The sequence below is a fragment of the Salvelinus fontinalis genome, chromosome 4 (genome assembly GCF_029448725.1).
Source record: "Salvelinus fontinalis isolate EN_2023a chromosome 4, ASM2944872v1, whole genome shotgun sequence".
NCBI classification, from domain to species: domain Eukaryota; kingdom Metazoa; phylum Chordata; class Actinopteri; order Salmoniformes; family Salmonidae; genus Salvelinus; species Salvelinus fontinalis.
In genome coordinates, this window is record NC_074668.1 from 65276392 (window position 1) to 65301459 (window position 25068).

Below are 25068 nucleotides of genomic sequence, written 5' to 3' on the forward strand. Positions count from 1 at the left end.
TGGGCATTGGTTAAAACGCTGGGCATTGGTTAAAACGCTGGGCATTGGTTAAAACGCTGGGCATTGGTTAAAACGCTGGGCATTGGTTAAAACGCTGGGCATTGGTTAAAACGCTGGGCATTGGTTAAAACGCTGGGCATTGGTTAAAACGCTGGGCATTGGTTAAAACGCTGGGCATTGGTTAAAACGCTGGGCATTGGTTAAAACGCTGGGCATTGGTTAAAACGCTGGGCATTGGTTAAAACGCTGGGCATTGGTTAAAACGCTGGGCATTGGTTAAAACGCTGGGCATTGGTTAAACGCTGGGCATGTGTGTTTCTGTTGGTCAGTGGGTGTTTCTGGAACTTGCATGGCCAGTTGTGGCACAGGAGGACCTGAGGACACTGGAGCTCCCAGGTTGGTGGTCCACATTAGTGATTATCTTTACAATTAGCCACATGTCCTCTGATCACTAGCATGGATAGCTACACTCCGAACTAGCATGGGCATTGGAGTGAGTAAAATGGGACACGATGTTTGCTCCCTTCATTTCACGTTGCATCCCACTGCACAAGGTTACATGGCAACACACTGCCAGTCAGTGTGACACACCTCATCAAATGTAAAAATCACTCCCACACATGTATACTGTCCATTGATGTGTTGATCATGTGGATCTTTTTTATACAGACAAATGAATGTTCTGAAGTAGGTCAACGTGACGAGAGACAATGTGGTGTGTAAATATAGGCTATCCTCTGGTTGCTGGTGCCAGGCTGCTGAGTGCTTATTCTCTCCTCTCCAGGGGTGTTTGTCACCATCTGTCTCTTGTGTTTCACCCTGTGTGACACTGCCCACTCTTTACCTCCTCTCCACTCTGCCTGAGAAGCAGGGGGAAATGGGGCGGACAGTACATGCCCTCCTCGTTGGTTGCCATGGACAACACTGAGTCAGAGAGGAATCAAGACTCTCTCTTGAAATACAACAGTTGTCTGTTCTGCTTCAACAGGACTCAAGTAACGCACCATTAAAAACAGTGCATCAAAGAGAGGCGATGTTAGCCAATCCATAGCAGTAAACTGTTTCAAATCAAGTTAGACCATACAAAACACAGAGTCAATCAAGAGTTCTTGTACCAAAAGCCAAGTTTGCCTCGTCATCCTGTCTCCATGATATGTGCTGTATCAAATGATAGAGCCAAACTTTGTTCGGCCTCCGATGTCTCGTCACAAAGTGTTGGTTGTAGATCGTGATCAGATTGTATTAGCGGAAATCAGATAGAGGTCAGAGTCAGACACTACATAACATCATCAACGGGTCAACATTGCTCGGACCTGTCCAAATCGCGCCAGCAAACACCATTTCAAGACAAGAGCATGTTCTTCATGGGCCATATTGGTTAGTTCCAACAGAGGAACCCGTTTTTCTGTGGCAAAGTTACGCTACTGTAGACTTAATGTGGTTAAGCTGCAGTAGATCTAGTGGAGTAGGAAGCTACTCAGAAGCACTTTCTCAGGCTTGGCCACAGCACAAATAGGCATGAAATGAGTCGTATGGTTAATCCATTCAGAAACCTCCAGAGTGTTATCGAATATCTACCCAAACTCCAGCTAATCAATGTTCCCTTCCATCCTGTCAGAACCCTTTGTGCCAACAGTAGCCCAGGATGTCTCCATTAGCTCAGCCCAACAGTAGCCCAGGATATCTCCATTAGCTCAGCCCAACAGTAGCCCAGGATGTCTCCATTAGCTCAGCCCAACAGTAGCCCAGGATGTCTCCATTAGCTCAGCCCAACAGTAGCCCAGGATGTCTCCATTAGCTCAGCCCAACAGTAGCCCAGGATGTCTCCATTAGCTCAGCCCAACAGTAGCCCAGGATGTCTCCATTAGCTCAGCCCAACAGTAGCCCAGGATGTCTCCATTAGCTCAGCCCAACAGTAGCCCAGGATGTCTCCATTAACTCAGCCCAACAGTAGCCCAGGATGTCTCCATTAACTCAGCCCAACAGTAGCCCAGGATGTCTCCATTAACTCAGCCCAACAGTAGCCCAGGATGTCTCCATTAGCTCAGCCCAACAGTAGCCCAGGATGTCTCCATTAGCTCAGCCCAACAGTAGCCCAGGATGTCTCCATTAACTCAGCCCAACAGTAGCCCAGGATGTCTCCATTAGCTCAGCCCAACAGTAGCCCAGGATGTCTCCATTAACTCAGCCCAACAGTAGCCCAGGATGTCTCCATTAACTCAGCCCAACAGTAGCCCAGGATGTCTCCATTAGCTCAGCCCAACAGTAGCCCAGAATGTCTCCATTAGCTCAGCACTCCCACAAATGTAAACCAAAAAGTTTAGAGATGATTATGATGATGTCTCATCCCGCTGACCGTGGCCTTGCAACAAACTGGGCTAGTGTACGTGAGGAATCTGGGAGCTCTGAGGAAGAGACAGACCAGGTTCTCTGACTCTCGGGACACTTTATGAATGTTTTCATTGTCTGCTGCAGCAACGTGCTAATTGAAGGATCCTGTGATCTTTCTAATCTCTTTTTACACTCTTCCGTGTGTGGGGAGGTCATACGCCTCAACAGCTGATGTTCCCTATTGGTCTCCCATTGGGAAAGGCACGGTGGAGATGCTAGCTATATTATCACTATAAGGCTGTGTTTCCCATCCCATCTTATTCAAGGTCCCTGCCCTATGTTAAAAAACACAGACACAGACACACACAGGCACACATTAGTGGGTTTATGAGGTCATTAACGGAAGATGGGATATTGGGGTCAAAGAACAAGCAGTCATGATGTTCTATGAAGCAGGGGACCTTTTCTTAGATTTGCCACGCTTGGGGGCATGCAGCTCTGTCCTCAGGGACCACAGTGTCTGCTGATGTCCTCTTCCTCTGCTACTTCTTTGTCAAATCCATATCCATTAATGTCACTGATTGGAATCAGAGTTTTCCAGAACTAAATAATCAGGCACGGACTTGAATCAAAGAACCCAAGCCATCTGCCTGACACTACAGCTCCTGAGGACCATGGTTGCATACCCCTGGTCTACTGTAGCTCACCCTCGGCCTAGCTCACTCACTTACCTGCAGGTTGAAGTTTGGCAGCAGAGAGCGGAAGAACAGTGAAAGGGTGCTCTCATTGGAGGCTCCCAAACTCTGCCTGCAAAGACAGAGACACGTGAGAAAGCTAACAAGATAACACAAGCATGCAATACATTTCTCACACTCTTCTGCTGATAAGGATTCTCCCATGACCATAAATTATATCAACCATCATATACAGTGAGGTCCATGTTTTGTTGTTTTTGCTCTGTACTCCTGCACTTTGGAATGTGTACATAGTCAGAGAACCAAAAGTATTGGACAAATGTACTTATATGTGTATTAAAGTAGTCAAAAATGTAATATTTGGCCCCATATTCATAACATGCAACGATTTCAACAAGCTTGTAATACTACAAAATTGTTGGATGCATTTGCAGTTAGTTTTGGTTATGTTTCAGATTATGTGTGCCCAACAGAAATAAATTATAATGTGTTATTAACCATTCCAAAAATGTGTCACTTTCCAAGTACTTTTGGACCTCACTGTAGATCATTATAAGTAGGTCCAATAGTTTTTCTAAAACCAAAGAATGCTCTGCTTTTATGTTGCGGTTACAGATCAGTGCTAAATTGTAACCATTAACCCCCCACCCATTAATGAAAATGATTACTTCAACCACTTACACACCCCCAGTTCTTTATCAATCAAAACACTTCTCCGTGACCATGTTTGTAAAGCTTGTATGGAAAAAGCAACCATCAGGAAGAAATAGTAGGGCTGTCCTCAGACACGGGTGTGCTGTCATTCTAAGTAGTTCTCACCAGAGATCATCAGGACAGGGTACAGTATTTACAGTGTGCTCCACACAAACAGACCTCAGAACTTTAGGTCTTCCCAACTTAAAACAAATACTACACTTTCTCTTGACTAGGGGTCAATTTGTCATGTTTTTAGTTATCACCGTATTCACCTCTCTGATGGTTTGATGCCTCCCTACCATCCACCACTGACCCTGCGGGTTAACAGCTATCACAAGACGGGAGGAAAGATGCCTCACTCAGGAGCCAACAACACTCCTGTAACCACATGCTATTTCAGAGAAACTGATAACAACGAGAGGGGAGAAGAGAGATTGAAGAGAGGGATAGGTGGGAGGGAGAGAAAGAAGGGAGGCAGAGAAGGAAGGGTGTGTCAGGGATAGACCATCGAGAGGAGAGATGCAAGCCATGTGAAATCAAGGCTACTCTTTATGCCAAACTTACATCAATGGCGTTTGCCACCATTGGCAAAGACAGAGAGAGGGTTAACTCACCTCCCCCGGTCTACATAACCGTGTGCCTTCCAATGTCCACACTCCTGAACATTATAAATGGATCACCACCATCCCCTAATATAACTTCATTAGAGATCCTCAATGGAGTCAGTGGCCAGTGGGCCAGTCAGTCTTAGGTAGACTGAAACAAACCCAGCTTTATTGGTTCTGCTGAGGAAAACACAAGCAGATACTGTCCTGACTCTTGGTTTTCAGTCCAGAGGCACCAACAGGATTGCTGATCCAAGTAGACATAGAGAAGAACCTAGCGATCTGAAGGAGCCACATTCTATAACTAGCTAAAGTGCATTCGGAAAGTATTCAGACCCCTTGACTTTTTCCACAAATTGATTAAATTCATTGTTTTCCTCATCAATTGACATACTATACCCCATAATGACAAACCAAAAACAGGTTTAGACATAAACATGTAAATCTTCTTTACACAAGTATTCAGACCCTTTGCTATGAGACTTCGAAATTGAGCTCAGGTGCATCCTGTTTCCATTGATCATCCTTGAGATGTTTCAACAACTTGATTGGAGTCCACCTGTGGTAAATTCAATTGATTGGACATGATTTGGAAAGGCACACACCAGTCTATGTAACATCCCACAGTTGGCAGTGTACGTCAGTGCAAAACCAAGCCGTAATGTCAAAGGAATTGTCCGTAGAGCTCCGAGACAGGATTGTGTCGAGGCACAAATCTGGGGAAGGGTACAAAACATTTTCTGCAGCATTGAAGGTCCCCAAGAACACAGTGGCCTGCATCATTCTTAAATGGAAGAAGTTTGGAACCACCAACACTCTTCCTAGAGCTAGCCGACCGGCCAAACTGAGCAATCGGAGGAGAAGGGCCTTGGTTAGGGAGGTGACCAAGAACCCGATGGTCACTCTGACAGAGCTCCAGAATTCCTCTGTGGAGACAGAATAACCTTCCAGAAGGACAACCATCTCTGCAGCACTCCACCAATCAGGCCTTTATGGTAGTAGCCAGACAGAAGCCACTCCTCAGTAAAAGGCACATGACAGCCCGCTTGGAGTTTGCCAAAAGGGACTTAAAGACTCTCAGACCATGAGAAACTAGATTCTCTGGTCTGATGAAACCAAGATTGAACTCTCTGGCCTGAATGCCAAGTGTCATGTCTGGAGGAAACCTGGCACCATCCCTACGGCGAAGCATGGTGGTGGCAGCAGCATGCTGTGGGGATGTTTTTCAGCGGCAGGGACTGGGAGACTAGTCAGGATCGAGGGAAAGATGAACAGAGCAAAGTACAGAGAGCTCCTCAATGAAAACCTGCTCCAGAGCGCTCAGGACCTCAGACTGGGGGCGAAGGTTCACCTTCCAACAGGACAATGACAAGACAACACTGGAGTGGCTTCGGGGCAAGTTTATGAATGTCCATGAGTGGTCCAGCCAGAGCCTGGACTTGAACCCGATCGAACATCTCTGGAGAAACCTGAAAATAGCTTTGGAGCAACGCTCCCTATCCAACCTGACAGAGCTTGAGAGGAGCAGAGAAGAATGGGAGAAACTCCCCAAATACAGGTGTGCCAAGCTTGTATCGTCATACCCAAGAAGACTCAAGGCTGTAATCGCTGCCAAAGGTGCTTCAACAAAGTACTGAGTAAAGGTTCTGAATACCTATGTAAATGGATTATTATAGTTTAATATTTTGAATACATTTGCAAAAATGTCAAAAAACTGTTTTTGCTTTGTCATGAGGTATTGTGTGTAGATTGATGAGGGAAAAATTGATTTCATCAATTTTAGAATAAGACTAGCGTAACAAAATGTGGAAAAAGTAAAGGGGTCTGAATACTTTCCGAATGTACTGTTTGTATATACAGTTGAAGTCGGAAGTTTACATACACCATAGCCAAACTCACCATAACTTAAACTCAGTTTTTCACAATTCCTGACATTTAATCCTAGTAAAAATTCCCTGTTTTAGGTCAGTTAGGATCACCACTTTATTTTAAGAATGTGAAATGTCAGAATAATAGTAGAGAGAATGATTTATTTCAGCTTTTATTTCTTTCATCACATTCCCAGTGGGTCAGAAGTTTACATACAATCAATTAGTATTTGGCAGCATTGCCTTTAAATGGTTTAACTTGGGTCAAACGTGTCAGGTAGCCTTCCACAAGCTTCCCACAATAAGTTGGGTGAATTTTGGCCCATTCCTCCTGACAGAGCTGGTGTAACTGAGTCAGGTTTGTAGGCCTCCTTGCTCGCACACGCTTTTTAATTTCTGCCCACAGATTTTCTACAGAATTGAGGTCAGGGCTTTGTGATGGTCACTCCAATACCTTGACTTTGTTATCCTTTAGACGTTTTACCACAACTTTGGAAGTATGCTTGGGGTCATTGTCCATTTGGAAGACCCATTTGTGACCAAGCATTAACTTCCTGATTGATGTCTTGATGTTGCTTCAATATATCCACATAATTTTCCTGCCTCATGATGACATCTATTTTGTGAAGTGCACCAGTCCCTCCTGCAGCAAAGCACCCCCACAACATGATGCTGCCACCCCCGTGCTTCACGGTTAGGATGGTGTTCTTCAGCTTGCAAGCATCCCCCTTTTTCCTCAAAACATAACGATGGTTATTATGGTCAAACAGTTCTATTTTTTGCTTCATCAGACCAGAGGACATTTCTCCAATAAGTACGATCTTGTCGCCATGTGCAGTTGCAAACCGTAGTCTCGATTCTTTATGGCGGTTTTGGAGCAGTGGATTCTTTCTTGCTGAGCAGCCTTTCAGGTTATGTCGATATAAGACTCGTTTTACTGTGGATATAGATACTTTTGTAACTGTTTCCTCCAGCAAATTCACAAGGTCCTTTGCTGTTGTTCTGGGTTTGATTTGCACTTTTCGCACCAAAGTACGTTCATCTCTAGGAGACCTTTGCTGGTCTTGGCTGATTTCTTTTGATTTTCCCATGATGTCAAGCAAAGAGGCACTGAGTTTGAAGGTAGGCCTTGAAATACATCCACAGGTACACCTCCAATTGACTCATATTATGTCAATTAGCCTATCAGAAGCTTCTAAAGCCATGACATCATTTTCTGGAATTTTCCAAGCTGTTTAAAGGCACAGTCAGCTTAGTGTATGTAAACTTCTGACCCACTGGAATTGTGATACAGTGAACTATAAGTGAAATAATCTGTCTGTAAACAATTGTTGGAAAAATTACTTATGTCATGCACAAAGTAGATGTCCTAACTGACTTTCCAAAACTATAGTTTGTTAACAAGAAAATTGTGGAGTGCTTGAAAAACTAGTTTTAATGACTCCAATCTAAGTGTATGTAAACTTCCGACTTCAACTGTATTGTGTGTACTATATAAAAACCTGCACTGGTACATATCTTACCTTGCACAAGATATGTATAATGACACAAGTTAGGACATGTTTGAAGGGTTACCTCTCAGGCCGGGTGTATGAGGCCACTGAGTCCAGCGGGGGGAGAGGATCGAACCCCATCACCGACTGAGTGGTCACCTCCTGGGAGAGAACACACACAATTCACCATTACAGTAAACATATTGAAGGCCTATCCTCACTAACACTGTTACTGATGTAATTGTCAGGCATCCAAAACATCAACGTTGATCTTGTTTGTGTTATGAGGACCTCTCGATGAGGATGTTCAATAATTATATTTGATTGCGTTCTTCATGCAACCAATAAGGAAGCCGTATGCCAGTGGTTAATTCCCTCTTTCAACTAGAGGACTACATTCTTAGCATAATTTGGCATGCTCTGTACTGTAGCGGTTGTGTATGTGTACGCTACTCTCATGCAAACCACAATTACTCTGTGGGACATTTCATGTTATAAACATACAGGATATACATTGTACAGAATGAATGAATACAACCATTCATGATCATGTGATAAAGCAGTAAGGAAATTATACTATGATTAGATAAGTCACTCTATTCCCCTATATACTGTGTGCTACTATTGACCAGGGTTATGGCTGGTCAAAAGTCATGCAATATAAGGGGAAAGGGTGCTTTTTGAGACACAGACATAATAATAGAGTAAAGCTGGTTGCCAAATCCGTTTCTGATTGAACAAACAGCATGACAATGGATTACTGGGCTAAATCAGAAACAGAACTGGTGGCCAGGGTATAGTAGAGTGGCTGTTGCCTGAGGCTCTCACCAGCGGTAGAGTGGAGGTGGCCTCTTTGATTTCAGACAGGATGACGTGGCGATGGATGTTTAGGGGGGCACTCTGGTACCTCTGCTTCCTCCTAGGGGGGTGGAGGAGACAGGAGGGGAAACCAAAGTCAGAGACACATAGGCCGGGGCCTCCCGAGTGGTGCAGCAGTCTAAGGCACTGCAATGAGGCGTCACTACAGCCCCGGGTTAGATTCCAGGCTGTGTCACAGCCAGCCGTAACCGGGAGACCCATGAGACGGCGCACAATTGGGCCAGCGTCGTCCAGGTTAGGGGAGGGTTTGGCCGGCCGGGATCACAAAAACATCGTAACAGTACAAAAACTATATAATAATAATAATAAAATAAAATAAAAAAGAGACACATAGGCTATGATGCTGCCACCACAATACTTGAAAATACAGTGGGTTTCACTCTGTGTTGTGTTGTATTGTATTGGACTCAAGCCTGTAATTTTTTATTTAGGCAAAAAAGTACATTTCTTTGCCGTGTTGTCATGCAGTATTACTTAACGGCCTTGTTGCAAACAGAATGAATGAAGTGGATTGTTTAACACCGGCTTCATTCTTTTCACATTGCCATACATGACAGATATGTGGAGTGAATGCAATGTAGTTTATCCTCTGTATTTTCAAGTTATATGCTTGCAGCATCATGTTATGGTTATGCTTGTCACCTGCAGGAACTCGGAAGTTTGTCAGGATCAAAATAAATATGAAAGGAGCAAAGCCCAGATAAAAAGTTAGAGGAAACCCTGTCTCAGTCTTCTGAACACATAACCCTGGTATAGTTTTATATTTCAGCAGGACAATTAAACAAATTGTAATGCCGTAATTGTAATGCCAAGAGGTGTTGAGTGTTCCTGAATGGCCCAGTCTCAGTCCTAATTTAAATCTGCTTGAAAATCAGAGACAAGGTTTGAATATTGCTGTCCATCAATGACTTCCAATCAAATTTACTGAGCTTGAAAAATAAAAATAAAAAATATTTTTTTTTATATATGTTGCCCTAACATTTGTGCAAAGTTGGTAGATTCTTATTCCAAATGTTTTACAGCTGTAATGGCTGCCAAATGTGCTTCCACCAAGTAATAACCCTGGGGTGTGAAGACATACGCAATCCAGACATCTTAATTATATTTTATTAATTTGGAAAATGTTCTATAATTTTTCTTTCACATTGGAAATGTGGAGTAGAACAATGATAGAAAAACAATCTAATGTAATCTATTTGTGTATTTCGTTTTAAGGCAGCAAGCTTGGAATCCACACTGAACATTGCTCCAATGAATCAATGAATATTACTTATTAAACAGAAATACTCAGGATAGAGGTGAATGGGGTAAAGAGGAACAGTTTGGGCGGTTGGAAAGGTAATAATGCCAGTGGTCTAGAGTCCAAGGGGCTCTTACTTGCTTTGGCAGTCCTCCACCAGAGGGTCTTTAGTGTCGACTCGTCGTAACACCTCCCTCACACATTCCTCCAGCCACAGCAAGACCCCTCCCTCCCTCCACAGGGTGTGCGTCCGCCCCACGTACAGAGATACCAGTTCAGCAAGGGCAGGAGACTGCCTAGAAAGAGGGAAAGAGATGGGAAAAAGGAATAATTAAATTTGTCACTCGAATACAATTTCATGACAATAAATGATAATTCAATTCCATTAGGCTGACTGACACAGAAGAGGTGCATATAGGGAAGACATGACAGACAGGGAGACATGATTCCATTAGGCTGACTGACACAGAAGAGGTGCATGTAGTAAAATGGCGGCAGAAGAAATTACAGCACTTTTACGAGCGCCCAACCAATTGTGCTATTATGTGTTTTTTCCCACATGATTTGTAACTTATTTTGTACATAATGTTTCTGCAACCGTATCTTACGGCAAAAAAGAGCTTCTGGATATCAGGACAGCGATCACTCACCTCGGATTAGACAAATATTTTTCTTCAACAAGCAGGACGCACAGGATATACTGCTAACAGTATATACATACCCGTTATGCGCAAGAGAAAGAGACGCAGGTACAGAGGACACAGGGCGGGGTGCCTCGTAAGGATCCGCAGAAGGCGAGTGTGAAAGCTGCCGTTACCGTCAATATACCTCGTCAACGTACAATCATTGGACAATAAATTAGACGAGGTACGATCACGAATACCCTACCAACGGGACATCAAAAACTGTAACATCTTATGTTTCACAGAATCGTGGCTGAATGATGACATGGATATTCAGCTAGCAGGATATTCTTCCGATTGCATCGAAGACGTCGTCCCCACAGTGACTGTACGTACATAACCCAACCAGAAGCCATGGATTACAGGCAAAATTTGCACTGAGCTAAAGGGTAGAGCTGCCTCTTTCAAGGTGCAGGACTCTAACCCGGAAGCTTATAAGAAATCCTGCTATACCCTCAGACGAACCATCAAACAGGCAAAGCACTAATACAGGGCTAAGATTGAATCGTACTACACCGGCTCCGACGCTCCACAATGAAATAGGGTGCAGGCCAGGCAGCAGGCTGTTAGCCAGCCTGCCAGCTTAGTGGAGTCTGCCACTAGCAGTCAGTGTAATCAGCTCAGCTATCCCCATTGAGACCATGTCTGTGCCTCGACCTAGGTTGGGCAAAACTAAACATGGCGCCTTAGCAATCTCACTAGGATAAAGACCTCCTCCATTCCTGCCAATATTGAAAGAGATCATGATACCTCACATCTCAAAATAGGGCTACTTAATGTTAGATCCCTCACTTCAAAGGCAGTTATAGTCAATGAACTAACCACTGATCATAATCTTGATGTGATTGGCCTCACTGAAACATGGCTTAAGCCTGATGAATTTACTGTGTTGAATGAGGCCTCACCTCCTGTTGAAACTAGTTTCTAGTCATGAAATCTATGCAGCCTACTCAATCACTTTTTATAGCTACTGTTTACAGGCCTCCTGGGCCATATACAGCATTCCTCACTGAGTTCCCTGAATTCCTATCAGACCTTGTAGTCATAGCAGATAATATTCAAATATTTGGTGATTTTAATATTCACATGAAAAAGTCCACAGACCCACTCCAAAAGGCTTTCGGAGCCATCATCGACTCAGTGGGTTTTGTCCAACATGTCTCTGGACCTACTCACTGTCACAGTCGTACTCTGGACCTAGTTTTGTCCCATGGAATAAATGTTGTAGATCTTAATGTTTTTCCTCATAATCCTGGACTATCGGACCACCATTTTATTACGTTTGCATTCGCAACAAATAATCTGCTCAGACCCCAACCAAGGAGCATCAAAAGTCGTGCAATTAATTCTCAGACAACACAAAGGTTCCTTGATGCCCTTCCAGACTCCCTCTGCCTACCCAAGGACGTCAGAGGACAGAAATCATTTAACCACCTAACTGAGGAACTCAATTTAACCTTGCGCAATACCCTAGATGCAGTTGCACCCCTAAAAACGAAAAACATTTGTCATAAGAAACTAGCTCCCTGGTATACAGAAAATACCCGAGCTCTGAAGCAAGCTTCCAGAAAATTGGAACGGAAAAGGCGCCACACCAAACTGGAAGTCTTCCGACTAGCTTGGAAAGACAGTACCGTGCAGTATCGAAGAGCCCTCACTGCTGCTCGATCATCCTATTTTCCAACTTAATTGAGGAAAATAAGAACAATCCGAAATTTCTTTTTGATACTGTCGCAAAGCTAACTAAAAAGCAGCATTCCCCAAGTGACGATGGCTTTCACTTCAGCAGTAATAAATTCATGAACTTCTTTGAGGAAAAGATCATGATCATTAGAAAGCAAATTACGGACTCCTCTTTAAATCTGCGTATTCCTCCAAAGCTCAGCTGTCCTGAGTGTGCACAACTCTGCCAGGACCTAGGATCAAGAGAGACACTTAAGTGTTTTAGTACTATATCTCTTGACACAATGATGAAAATAATCATGGCCTCTAAACCTTCAAGCTGCATACTGGACCCTATTCCAACTAAACTACTGAAAGAGCTGCTTCCTGTGCTCGGCCCTCCTATGTTGAACATAATAAACGGCTCTCTATCCACCGGATGTGTACCAAACTCACTAAAAGTGGCAGTAATAAAGCCTCTCTTGAAAAAGTCAAACCTTGACCCAGAAAATATAAAAACTATCGGCCTATATCGAATCTTCCATTCCTCTCAAACAATTTTGAAAAAGCTGTTGCGCAGCAACTCACTGCCTTCCTGAAGACAAACAATGTATACGAAATGCTTCAGTCTCGTTTTAGACCCCATCATAGCACTGAGACTGCACTTGTGAAGGTGGTAAATGACCTTTTAATGGCATCAGACCGAGGCTCTGCATCTGTCCTCGTGCTCCTAGACCTTAGTGCTGCCTTTGATACCATCGATCCCTACATTCTTTTGGAGAGATTGGAAACCCAAATTGGTCTACATGGACAAGTTCAGGCCTGGTTTAGATCTTATCTGTCGGAAAGATATCAGTTTGTCTCTGTGAATGGTTTGTCCTCTGACAAATCAACTGTACATTTCGGTGTTCCTCAAGGTTCCGTTTTGGGACCAATATTGTTTTCATTATATATTTTACCTCTTGGGGATGTCATTCGAAAACATAATGTTAACTTTCACTGCTATGCGGATGACACACAGCTGTACATTTCAATGAAACATGGTGAAGCCCCAAAATTGCCCTCGCTAGAAGCCTGTGTTTCAGACATAAGGAAGTGGATGGCTGCAAACTTTCTACTTTTAAACTCGGACAAAACAGAGATGCTTGTTCTAGGTCCCAAGAAACAAAGAGATCTTCTGACAAGAATCTTACAATTAATCTTGATGGTTGTACAGTCGTCTCAAATAAAACCGAAGGACCTCGGCGTTTCTCTGGGCCCTGATCTCTCTCTCTGGACCCTGATCATATTACTCCAGTGCTAGCCTCCCTACACTGGCTTCCTGTTAAGGCTAGGGCTGATTTCAAGGTTTTACTGCTAACCTACAAAGCATTACATGGGCTTGCTCCTACCTATCTTTCCGATTTGGTCCTGCCGTACATACCTACACGTACGCTACGGTCACAAGACGCAGGCCTCCTAATTGTCCCTAGAATTTCTAAGCAAACAGCTGGAGGCAGGGCTTTCTCCTATAGAGCTCCATTTTTATGGAATGGTCTGCCTACCCATGTGAGAGACGCAGACTCGGTCTCAACTTTTAAGTCTTTACTGAAGACTCATCTCTTCAGTGGGTCATATGATTGAGTGTAGTCTGGCCCAGGAGTGTGAAGGTGAACGGAAAGGCTCTGGAGCAACGAACCGCCCTTGCTGTCTCTGCCTGGCCGGTTCCCCTCTCTCCACTGGGATTCTCTGCCTCTAACCCTATTACAGGGGCTGAGTCACTGGCTTACTGGTGCTCTTTCATGCTGTCCCTAGGAGGGGTGTGTCACTTGAGTGGGTTGAGTCACTGACGTGATCTTCCTGTCTGGGTTGTGCCGTTGCGGAGATCTTTGTGGGCTATACTCGACCTTGTCTCAGGATAGTAAGTTGGTGGTTGAAGATATCCCTCTAGTGGTGTGGGGGCTGTGCTTTGGCAAAGTGGGTGGGGTTATATCCTTCCTGTTTGGCCCTGTCCGGGGGTATCTTCGGTTGGGGCCACAGTGTCTCCTGACCCCTCCTGTCTCAGCCTCCAGTATTTATGCTGCAGTAGTTTATGTGTCGGGGTGCTAGGGTCAGTTTGTTATATCTGGAGTACTTCTCCTGTCTTATCCGGTGTCCTGTGTGAATTTAAGTATGCTCTCTCTTATTCTCTCTTTCTTTCTCTCTCTCGGAGGACCTGAGCCCTAGGACCATGCCCCAGGACTACCTGGCATGATGACTTCTTGCTGTCCCCAGTCCACCTGGCCGTGCTGCTGCTGCTCCAGTTTCAACTGTTCTGCCTGCAGCTATGGAACCCTGACCTGTTCACCGGACGTACTACCTGTCCCAGACCTGCTGTTTTCAACTCTCTAGAGACTGCAGGAGCGGTAGAGATACTCTTAATGATCGGCTATGAAAAGCCAACTGACATTTACTCCTGAGGTGCTGACTTGATGCACCCTCGACAACTACTGTGATTATTATTATTTGACCATGCTGGTAATTTATGAACATTTGAACATCTTGGCCATGGTTATAATCTCCACCCGGCACAGCCAGAAGAGGACTGGCCACCCCTCATAGCCTGGTTCCTCTCTAGGTTTCTTCCTAGGTTTTGGCCTTTCTAGGGAGTTTTTCCTAGCCACCGTGCTTCTACACCTGTATTGCTTGCTGTTTGGGGTTTTAGGCTGGGTTTCTGTACAGCACTTTGAGATATAGGCTGATGTAAGAAGGGCTATATAAATACATTTTATTTGATGTGGCAGGGCATGCAAACTATTACAGACTACAAAGGGAAGCACAACCGCGAACTGCCCAGTGACACAAGCCTACCAGACGAGCTAAATCACTTCTATGCTCGCTTCGAGGGAAGCAACACTGAGGCATGCATGAGAGCATCAGCTGTTCCGGGCGACGGTGTGATCACGCTTTCCGTAGCCAACGTGAGTAAGATCTTTAAACAGGTCAACATTCACAAGGCTGTGGGGCCAGACGGATTAGAAGGATGTGTGCTCACCAACTGGCAGGTGTCTTGACTGACATTTTCAACTTGTCCCTGATTGAGTCTGTAATACCAACATGTGTTAAGCAGACCACCATAGTCCCTGTGCCCAAGAACACTAAGGCAACCTGCCTAAATGATTTCAGACTCGTAGGACTCATGTCCATAGCAATGAAGTGCTTTGAAAGGCTGATAATGGCTCACATCAACACCATTATCCCAGAAACCCTAGACCTACAATTTGCATACTGCAAAAACAGATCCACAGATGATGCAATCTCTATTGCACTCCACACTGCCCTTTCCCACCTGGACAAAAGGGACACCTACGTGAGAATGCTATTCATTGACTACAGCACTCAACACCATTGTACCCTCAAAGCTCATTACTAAGCTAAGGATCCTGGGACTAAACACCTCCCTCTGCAACTGGATCCTGGACTTCCTGATGGGCCGCCCCCAGGTGGTGAGAGTAGGTTGCAACACATCTGCCACGCTGATCCTCAACACTGGAGCCCCTCAGGGGGACGTGCTCGGTCCCCTCCTGTACTCCCTGTTCACCCACGACTGCATGGCCAGGCACGACTCCAACACCATCATTAAGTTTTCAGACGACACAACAGTGGTAGGCCTGATCACCGACAATGACGAGACAGTCGATAGGGAGGAGGTAAGAGACCTGGCCGGGTAGTGCCAGAATAACAACCTATCCCTCAACGTAACTAAGACTAAGGAGATGATTGTGGACTACAGGAAAAGGAGGACCGAGCACGCCCCCATTCTCATCGACGGGGCTGTAGTGGAGCAGGTTGAGAGTTCAAGTTCCTTAGTGTCCACATCACCAACAAACTAGAATGATCCAAACACACCAAGACAGTCATGAGGAGGGCATGACAAAGCCTATTCCCCCTCAGGAAACTAAAAAGATTTGGCATGGGTCCTCAGATCGTCAAAAGGTTCTACAGCTGCAACATCGAGAGCATCCTGACTGGTTGCATCACTGCCTGGTATGGCAACTGCTCGGCCTCTGACCGCAAGGCACTACAGAGGGTAGTGCGTACGGCCCAGTACATCACTGGGGCCAAGCTTCCTGCCATCCAGGACCTCTACACCAAGCGGTATCAGAGGAAGGCCCTAAAAATTGTCAAAGACCCCACCCACCCCAGTCATAGTCTGTTCTCTCTACTACCGCATGGCAGGTGGTACTGGAACGCCAAGTCTAGGACCAAAAGTCTTCTAAACAGCTTTTACCCCCAAGCCATAAGACTCCTGAACAGGTAATCAAATGGCTACCCGGACTATTTGCATTGTGTCCCCCCCAACCCCTCTTTTACGCTGCTGCTACTCTCTGTTTATCATATATGCATAGTCACTTTAACCATACCTACATGTACATACTACCTCAATTAGCCCGACTAACCGGTGCCCCCGCACATTGGCTACCCAGACTATCTGCATTGTGTCCCGCCACCCACTAACCGCTCTTTTACGCTACTGCTACTCTCTGTTTAACATAGTATTTGTTACACTGCCGATTTTGCAGGTTTTCCTACTTACAAAGCATGTAGAGGTCTGTAATTTTTATCATAGGTACACTTCAACTGTGAGAGACGGAATCTAAAACAAAAATCCAGAAAATCACATTGTATGATTTTTAAGTAATTAATTTGCATTTTATTGCATGACATAAGTATTTGATCACCTACCAACCAGTAAGAATTCCAGCTCTAACAGACCTGTTAGTTTTTCTTTAAGAAGCCCTCCTGTTCTCCACTCATTACCTGTATTAACTGCACCTGTTTGAACTCGTTACCTGTATAAAAGACACCTGTCCACACACTGAATCAAACAGACTCCAACCTCTCCACAATGGCCAAGACCAGAGAGCTGTGTAAGGACATCAGGGATAAAATTGTAGACCTGCACAAGGCTGGGATGGGCTACAGGACAATAGGCAAGCAGCTTGGTGAGAAGGCAACAACTGTTGGCGCAATTATTAGAAAATGGAAGAAGTTCAAGATGACGGTCAATCACCCTCGGTCTGGGGCTCCATGCAAGAGCTCAGCTCGTGGGGCATCAATGATCATGAGGAAGGTGAGGGATCAGCCCAGAACTACACAGCAGGACCTGGTCAATGACCTGAAGAGAGCTGGGACCACAGTCTCAAAGAAAACCATTAGTAAAACACTACGCCGTCATGGATTAAAATCCTGCAGCGCACGCAAGGTCCCCCTGCTCAAGCCAGCGCATGTCCAGGCTCGTCTGAAGTTTGCCAATGACCATCTGGATGATCCAGAGGAGGAATGGGAGAAGATCATGTGGTCTGATGAGACAAAAATAGAGCTTTTTGGTCTAAACTCCACTTGCCGTGTTTGGAGGAAGAAGAAGGATGAGTACAACCCCAAGAACACCATCCCAACCGTGAAGCATGGAGGTGGAAACATCATTCTTTGGGGATGCTTTTCTGCAAAGGGGACAGGACGACTGCACCGTATTGAGGGGAGGATGGATGGGGCCATGTATCGCGAGATCTTGGCCAACAACCTCCTTCCCCCAGTAAGAGCATTGAAGATGGGTCGTGGCTGGGTCTTCCAGCATGACAACGACCCGAAACACACAGCCAGGGCAACTAAGGAGTGGCTCCGTAAGAAGCATCTCAAGGTCCTGGAGCGGCCTAGCCAGTCTCCAGACCTGAACCCAATAGAAAATCTTTGGAGGGAGCTGAAAGTCCGTATTGCCCAGCGACAGCCCCAAAACCTGAAGGATGTGGAGAAGGTGAGTACATGGAGGAGTGGGACAAAATCCCTGCTGCAGTGTGTGCAAACCTGGTCAAGAACTACAGGAAACGAATGATCTCTGTAATTGCAAACAAAGGTTTCTGTACCAAATATTAAGTTCTGCTTTTCTGATGTATCAAATACTTATGTCATGCAATAAAATGCAAATTCATTACTTAAAAATCATACAATGTGGTTTTCTGGATTTTTGATTTAGATTCCGTCTCTCACAGTTGAAGTGTACCTTTGATCAAAATTACAGACCTCTACATGCTTTGTAAGTAGGAAAACCTGCAAAATCGGCAGTGTATCAAATACTCCCCACTGTATATGCATAGTCACTTTAACCATACCTACATACTACCTCAATTAGCCAGACTAACCGGTGCCTGTATATAGCCTCGCTACTGTTATTTTTCACTGTCTTTTTACTGTTGTTAAAAATAAAAATAAACGTATCTATTGCTCACCTAATACCTATTTTTTACTTTAAAAATTGCACTGTTGGTTAGGGCCTGTAAGTTATCATTTCATTGTAAGGTCTACACCTGTTGTATTCGGCGCATTGATATAGGAAAGACATGAAAGACACGGAGACATGATGCCTCGGTTGAAGCAGATGTTTTACCCCAACTGGCTTCTGGGTCCAAAGAAGTCATGTGACGATACAGCAGCATCTGGCTGCACTGTGCACAGGTCCAACAGAGGCATCAACACTGGGGAACACACAAACAAACAGATATCAGGCATAGGTCTCTTTCTGTGTGTGTGTGTGTGTTCTATATAAGCATCCATGGTGGAACACATTGTGACGGCTGTCCCTCTCAGGCCTGTGTGTGTGTAGGTGTGACTTTAACCTCCAGGGAACATGATGAGAGCGTTCTGCAGCAGCAGGTCAGCCTTGTCTTTGAGCCTTTCCCTCTCCTCTGACTCAGTCTGATCCTCCTGACTCAGGTGGAAGTGGCTCAGAGCCACAGAGAAGGAAAAGTTTGGCAACTGGGACAGGTTTCTGTGCACCTGGGAAACACACACACACACACACACAGGAATCAGACAATACACACACCACACACAGAAATCAGACACACTGGTATGAGGTCACACACACAGGGAAAATCTGGCACACACACTCGTCTCACCTCCCAATCCTGGTATAGCCGGAGGAGGAAGTTGTACTCTCGTGAGCGCAGGGAGAGGAAGTCAATGAGCAGTAGCATACAGAGGGGATCGCTGTCGGGGTCCAGACTTGGGAGAAAAAGGAGATGACGGCATAAAACACACAACAGCTCCTCTTCTTCAATGAATACTTCATTCAGTTTCGTCTACATAACTACGACCACATAACTATTATATAAATAAACATTACATTAATAAAATAAATAGTTTCTTTATTAAAAGTGGACCCATGACAACCCGTGACCAGAATCTGTGCCATTGCTGGAAACACTCAATATCCTGGGGATCCTAAATACAGTGACACTATACATAATGGAAATGGAGGCACTGTGCTTTTACTGGTATTTCAAGCTTTATCCACTCGTATTGCTGCAGGTAGAAAATCCTAGGAAATGTTATTTAATTGACACTGTCTCCAATCAATCAATGTCTGGTTGTGCGTGTGATATTTTTATTTACTATAACTTGGCATGGAATACTATTTGTAGATCAGTGATTCTACACCTTATTTTGCTCAAGCTGAGCCTCTCCAACAGACTTGGAAGATGTAGCTGTAAATTGGGGTCAGTTAAAGGGGAGATTCAATGAAACCAACCATGGAAATACATTGTATATAATTCGGGGGGTAGCCCCAACAGATTCAAACCCGGATCCAGCGACTATAAAGCCATTACCTGTTGGCTTGACAGTCACTGGATCTGGGTTTGTGGATCCGCGTTTGAGTCCCGGTCTGGGCTACCCTCCAATTTTGTTACATTGGTGTCAGAAGTGGGATTGGTGCACATTAGGCCATCCGAGCGGCGTGTACTCGTGAGGGGCTAGGCATAGCTTGGGGCACACTCTCCCGAAGGAAGGGGGTAGTAAAGCAACCATAACCCAACACCTAGCGAGCTCGTCAAGAGGTTCGGACCTCTTGGAGTAACAGGTTAAGGGCTTGGCAGTCGCTGGACCTGGGTTCGAGTCACGGTCAGATATTGATTGGAGACAGCTTGTGTCAATTAAACAACATTTCCTAGGATTTTCTACCTCCATCAACACTATTGGATAATGCTGGAAATACCGGTAGAAGCACAGTGCCTCCATTTCCGCAACAAAAATCAGGGCCCTTATGTGGTATATGACAGAGCTGCTGCGGGCGGCAGGGCTGTTCATCTGGTATTCCTTTCAGTCATCTACTGAAGCAGAGATAAGGTCCTCCTGATCATAACACAGCAGGCCTGAGAGGGACAGCTGTCACAATGTGTTCCACCATGGATGCTTATACAGAGCAGACACACACCACCGTGAGGGGAGGAAGCCAGTGTTTGACGGGAATCATAGATAAACACTGAGTGTACAAAACATTAGGAACACCTTCCTAATATTGAGTTGCACCCGCTTTTGCCCTCTGAAGAGCCTCAATTTGTCTGGGTATGGACTCCACAAGGTGTTGAAAGTGTTCCACAGGGATGCTGGCCCATGTTGACTCCAATGCTTCCCACCGTTGTGTCAAGTTGGCTGAATGTCCTTTGGGTGGTGGACCATTCTTGATAAACCCAGGAAACTGTTGAGCGTGAAAAACCCAGGCACCTACGACCATACCCCATTCAAAGGTACTTAAATATTTTGTCTTCTTCATTCATCCTCTAAATGGCACAGATACACACTCCATGTCTCAATTGTCTCAAGGCTTAAAAATCCTTCTTTAACCTGTCTACTCCCCTTCAATAAATTACATCAATAAGGGATCATAGCTTTTACCTGGATTCACCTGGTCAGTCTATGTCATGGAGAGAACAGGTGTTCATAATGTTTAATACACCATGACCACCATATCCTAGATAAGATAAAGGCTAAAGGCCTAAAACACAGGGCCGAGGCAGATGAATGTGTAGTAATAGCCCTTCCATAGTGTGTGGACTGTCCCATGGGTGTTGTACTGTCATACCGCTTAGCCAGGTTTTATGACCAGTATTGGATCCATTTAGAGGAGTCATTCCTGGGTAATATATAGAAATCTGACTTGGATTTATGTTTGTTTAGTTGATATGAAGTGTGGTAAGACCTTTATTATGATAATATATGAGAAGGAATCTTTATAAGAGGACATTTTAGATAACAATTGGGATCGGGCACAGATTAGCAAAGCGCAGCCTTTGTGCCATTTAATAAACTACAAATATCACATCATTAATATATTTTATTTAAATTGTTTGAACAATCTGTTTTTTATATCCACTACATGACCAAAAGTATCTCAAACATCTCATTCCAAAATCATGGGCATTAGCATTGAGTTGGTCCCCCCCTTTACTGCTTCAACAGCCTCCACTCTTCTGGGAAGGCTTTCCACTAGATGTTGGAACATTGCTGCAGGGACTTGCTTCCATTCAGCCACAAGAGCATTAGTGAGATCAGATCTTAGGCTTGTGTGCGGCTGCTCTGCTTCAGCACTTAGCGGACCTGTTCTGTGAGCTTGTGTGGCCCACTACTTTGAGGCTGAGCCGTTGCTGCTCCTAGACGTTTCCACTTCACAATAACAGTAATTACAGTTGACCGGGACAGCTCTAGCAGGGCAGACATTTTATGAACTGACTTGTTGGAAAGGTGGCATCCTATGACGGTGCCATGTTGAAAGTCACTGAGCTCTTTCAGTAAGGCCATTCTACTGCCAATGTTGGTCTATGGAGTTTGCATGGCGGTGTGCTCGGTTTTATACACCTGTTGCAACAAGCAACAATTTCAAAGATTTTACTGAGTTACAGTTCATATAAGGAAATCAGTGAATTGATAAAAATGTATTAGACCCTAATCTTTTAAATGCACACATTTTGTCTTTATCTGCACTGTTTGTCTTTCAATTGGCTTTTTTTGTCTGAATAAATAACACACGTTGTCCGTCGCTGTACTTCTTCCATTATGCGATTCTCACCTTCCCTCCACCCCTGACACCTAGGGTGCACACACACACACACACACACACACACACACACACACACACACACACACACACACACACACACACACACACACCTCAGGATGAGTCTGCAGTACTCCAGGGCTGTCCGGGGGCATCCCCTCCTCTCCAGGAACATCATGTGCTTATAAACAGCCAAGTAGAATGCCCTGCAGAGAGGATAAATATACAGACAAATGAGATACTTATATTAAACCTTGTCAAATTAAAATATGAAATGGAAATTTAAGAGAAAGGCCCTTCATAACAGTGTTTGTGGATTGACCTGTATAGCAGAGATGTATTATCTAACCTGTTTTCTGGTCGCAGGTAGTCCAGTCTGCTGGTTCCTGACGTCAGGCTGCACACAGGGTGGAATGCACACTCAAAGCTGTACAGGGCACGCTCTGAAACACACACCACACAGTCTTTAATCAAAGACAAGTGAAAATGTATAACTTTAGCCAGCACTACCTGGCTGCTAAACAGTCTCAGTGATTCTCAATTGGTAGATCACCATACCCATACCTTCCACCTGTCTGTGTTTGTCTTTTGTAAAAACATAAATGTCTCCCTCTGCTGGAAGGCATGAAAACAGCTTTAAGTGAAACCACTCACCTTCTCCCTTGCAAGTTCCGGTGTCAACAACTACATCAACAAGACTAGCTACCTAGAGGTAGCAGCATTTCTCATTGGTCAAAACACTGGTAGGATCCCAATGTACTAAGCCCCTGCAAAATAAGATTATACAACTGTATAAAAAAAATCCAGAATTGCTGTAATGAGTTGATTTGAGTAGGACCTCATTAGCATGATCAGGAGCAGCTGACAGGATGAGAGGGGCTACACCCACACATCAAGAATCTTGACATGCACTTTCAGTGACTATATCTGAACAATCAGTGGGTTGTTTGAATGTATTGCGTACAGTATAAACATGTGGCTAGATAACCAATAAATATTTGAGATGGGTTCAATTCAGTTACGTGTGGTTGAAAATGTACTTTCACCTTGGAGGTCAGAGAGAAGTCACTGTAAATGGAAGCTGCTTTTGCTTGCCCTCTGTATTGATGTGATTTAGCCCTGACCAAAGTGTGCTCTGCTCTGCCTTAACTGTATTTATCAACTCATTTATAGATGATGATAGCAGGCTAGTAGCAACAGGCTTGGAGTAACAGTATGGTAACATTTCATGCCTAAATGCATTACCTGAGGAATCTCAAATACGCTACTTTGCATGCTGGCCCCTTGTTGTTCTTTTTTTCCAATTTAGAGTCTTTCAGAGAATAAACATGCTGTGGATACAGCTGACTCAATTTAACTATTAAACCTTATCTATATCAATTGCATAAGGCAGAGGTTCTTAAGCTTTTTCAGCTCGAGACCCAAATGAGAAATTTACTGTCCTCAAACCACGCAAATTAAGAAGAAATAGTGTGTGTTCATAAATGTTTACTCCTAACTTGCGACCCACCACTCACATGCTCAGGGCCTACGTCGGTTTCCAAACCATAGTTGAAGAAACCCTGGCATCAGGTAATATATGACATACTAGAGCAGTGTGTGGTATAGGTATTGTGTATCCACTAACCTATTAAACATGTACTGCCCAGAGTACACCGATGTTTATCAAGAATAATGTTGCATAAACTTATTCCAACTATTTATTTGGGACCTAGATTAAATTGTATAAGAGTCCAAGGAAACATACCAAAGGGGTCTCATGACACATTTACAAACCTTGAGCAAGAGGATACAGCAGAGAGGATCCTCAACTCACCAATAAGAGCTTTGAGTATGACCCTCCTTGCCAACCAGAGCAAAGACAGGAGTCCCACTCACCAATCAGGTCCCTGACACTCACCGATTAGGTCCCTGGCCATTTCCTGGTCCTCCTGTATGCGGCAGACATCAGAGAGCTGCAGCAGGGAGTCAATGTGGTAGGGGTTCATCTGTAGCAGGGCCTGGGGAGAGCGTAGGATGGGGGAGGACAAGGGGAGCGTTGAGTGGACAGGTAAAGGGTGGGGGAGACAGGGAGAGGTTGGGGAGACAAGGAGAGGGTAAGGGAGACAAGGGGAGGTTGGGGTGGACAGGGGCAGGGTGGGAGGGAGACAGGGAGAGAGAGTGGGGGAGACAGGGGCAGGGTGAGGGAGACAGGGGCAGGGTGAGGGAGATGGGGGAGGATGGGGGGGCAGAGAGAGAGTGGGGGAAACAGGAAGAGGGTGGGGACAGGAAGAGGGTGGGAGAAATAGGAAGAGGGCGGGGGGACAAGGAGACAAGGAGAGGGTGGGGGAAACAGGAAGAGAGTGGGGGAAACAGGAAGAGAGTGGGGGAAACAGGAAGAGAGTGGGGGAAACAGGAAGAGGGTGGGGGAAACAGGAATAGGGTGGGGGAAACAGGAAGAGGGTGGGGGAAACAGGAAGAGAGTGGGGGAAACAGGAAGAGAGTGGGGGAAACGGGGAGGTTGGGGTGGACAGGGTGAGGGAGAAAAGTAGAGGGTGGGGGAGAGAGGGAGAGGGTAGGGTGGACAGGGGCGACGGGGGAGGTTGAGGAGATTGGGGTGGGCAGGGGGGACAGGGTGGGGAAGACAGGGAGACGGGTGGGGGAGTTGTGGGGGGGACAGGATCACTGTTTGTCTAAACATTAGAAACCATGTACAGTGGCAAGACACAGTATGTGAACCCATAAATTGTTGTGACCTGATCATCTAGGTCACAACAATAGACAAACACAGTCTGCTTAAACTAATAACACACAAAGATTTATACGTTTTCATGTCTTTATTGAATACACTGTGTAAACATTCACAGTGCAGGATGGAAAAGAATGTGAACCCTTGGATTTAATAACTGGTTGACCCTCCTTTGGCAGCAATAACCTCAACCAAACGTTTTCTGTAGTTGCGGATCAGACCTACACAACGGTCAGCTGGGAATTTTGGACCATTCCTCTTTACAAAACTATTTCAGTTCGGCAATATTCTTAGGATGTGTGGTGAGAACTGCTCTCGAGGTCATGCCACAGCATCTC

The 25068-nt window shown here is 44.9% G+C and overlaps 1 protein-coding gene across 1 annotated transcript in view; it reads right to left on the bottom strand.

Annotated features, from left to right (window-relative positions):
- The window catches only part of LOC129854195 (transcription factor 25-like), a 37525-nt gene that overhangs the window by 3177 nt on the left and 9280 nt on the right, over nt 1–25068 (bottom strand). Inside the window, exons 8-17 of the mRNA XM_055920986.1 lie at nt 23903–24002; nt 22352–22445; nt 22116–22208; nt 19067–19172; nt 18785–18944; nt 18556–18643; nt 9945–10103; nt 8517–8607; nt 7771–7850; nt 3063–3138 (exon numbers count right to left, since the gene is read on the bottom strand). Coding sequence (XP_055776961.1) covers nt 3063–3138; nt 7771–7850; nt 8517–8607; nt 9945–10103; nt 18556–18643; nt 18785–18944; nt 19067–19172; nt 22116–22208; nt 22352–22445; nt 23903–24002 — 1047 coding nt within the window. The remainder of the gene's footprint in view (nt 1–3062; nt 3139–7770; nt 7851–8516; nt 8608–9944; nt 10104–18555; nt 18644–18784; nt 18945–19066; nt 19173–22115; nt 22209–22351; nt 22446–23902; nt 24003–25068) is intronic.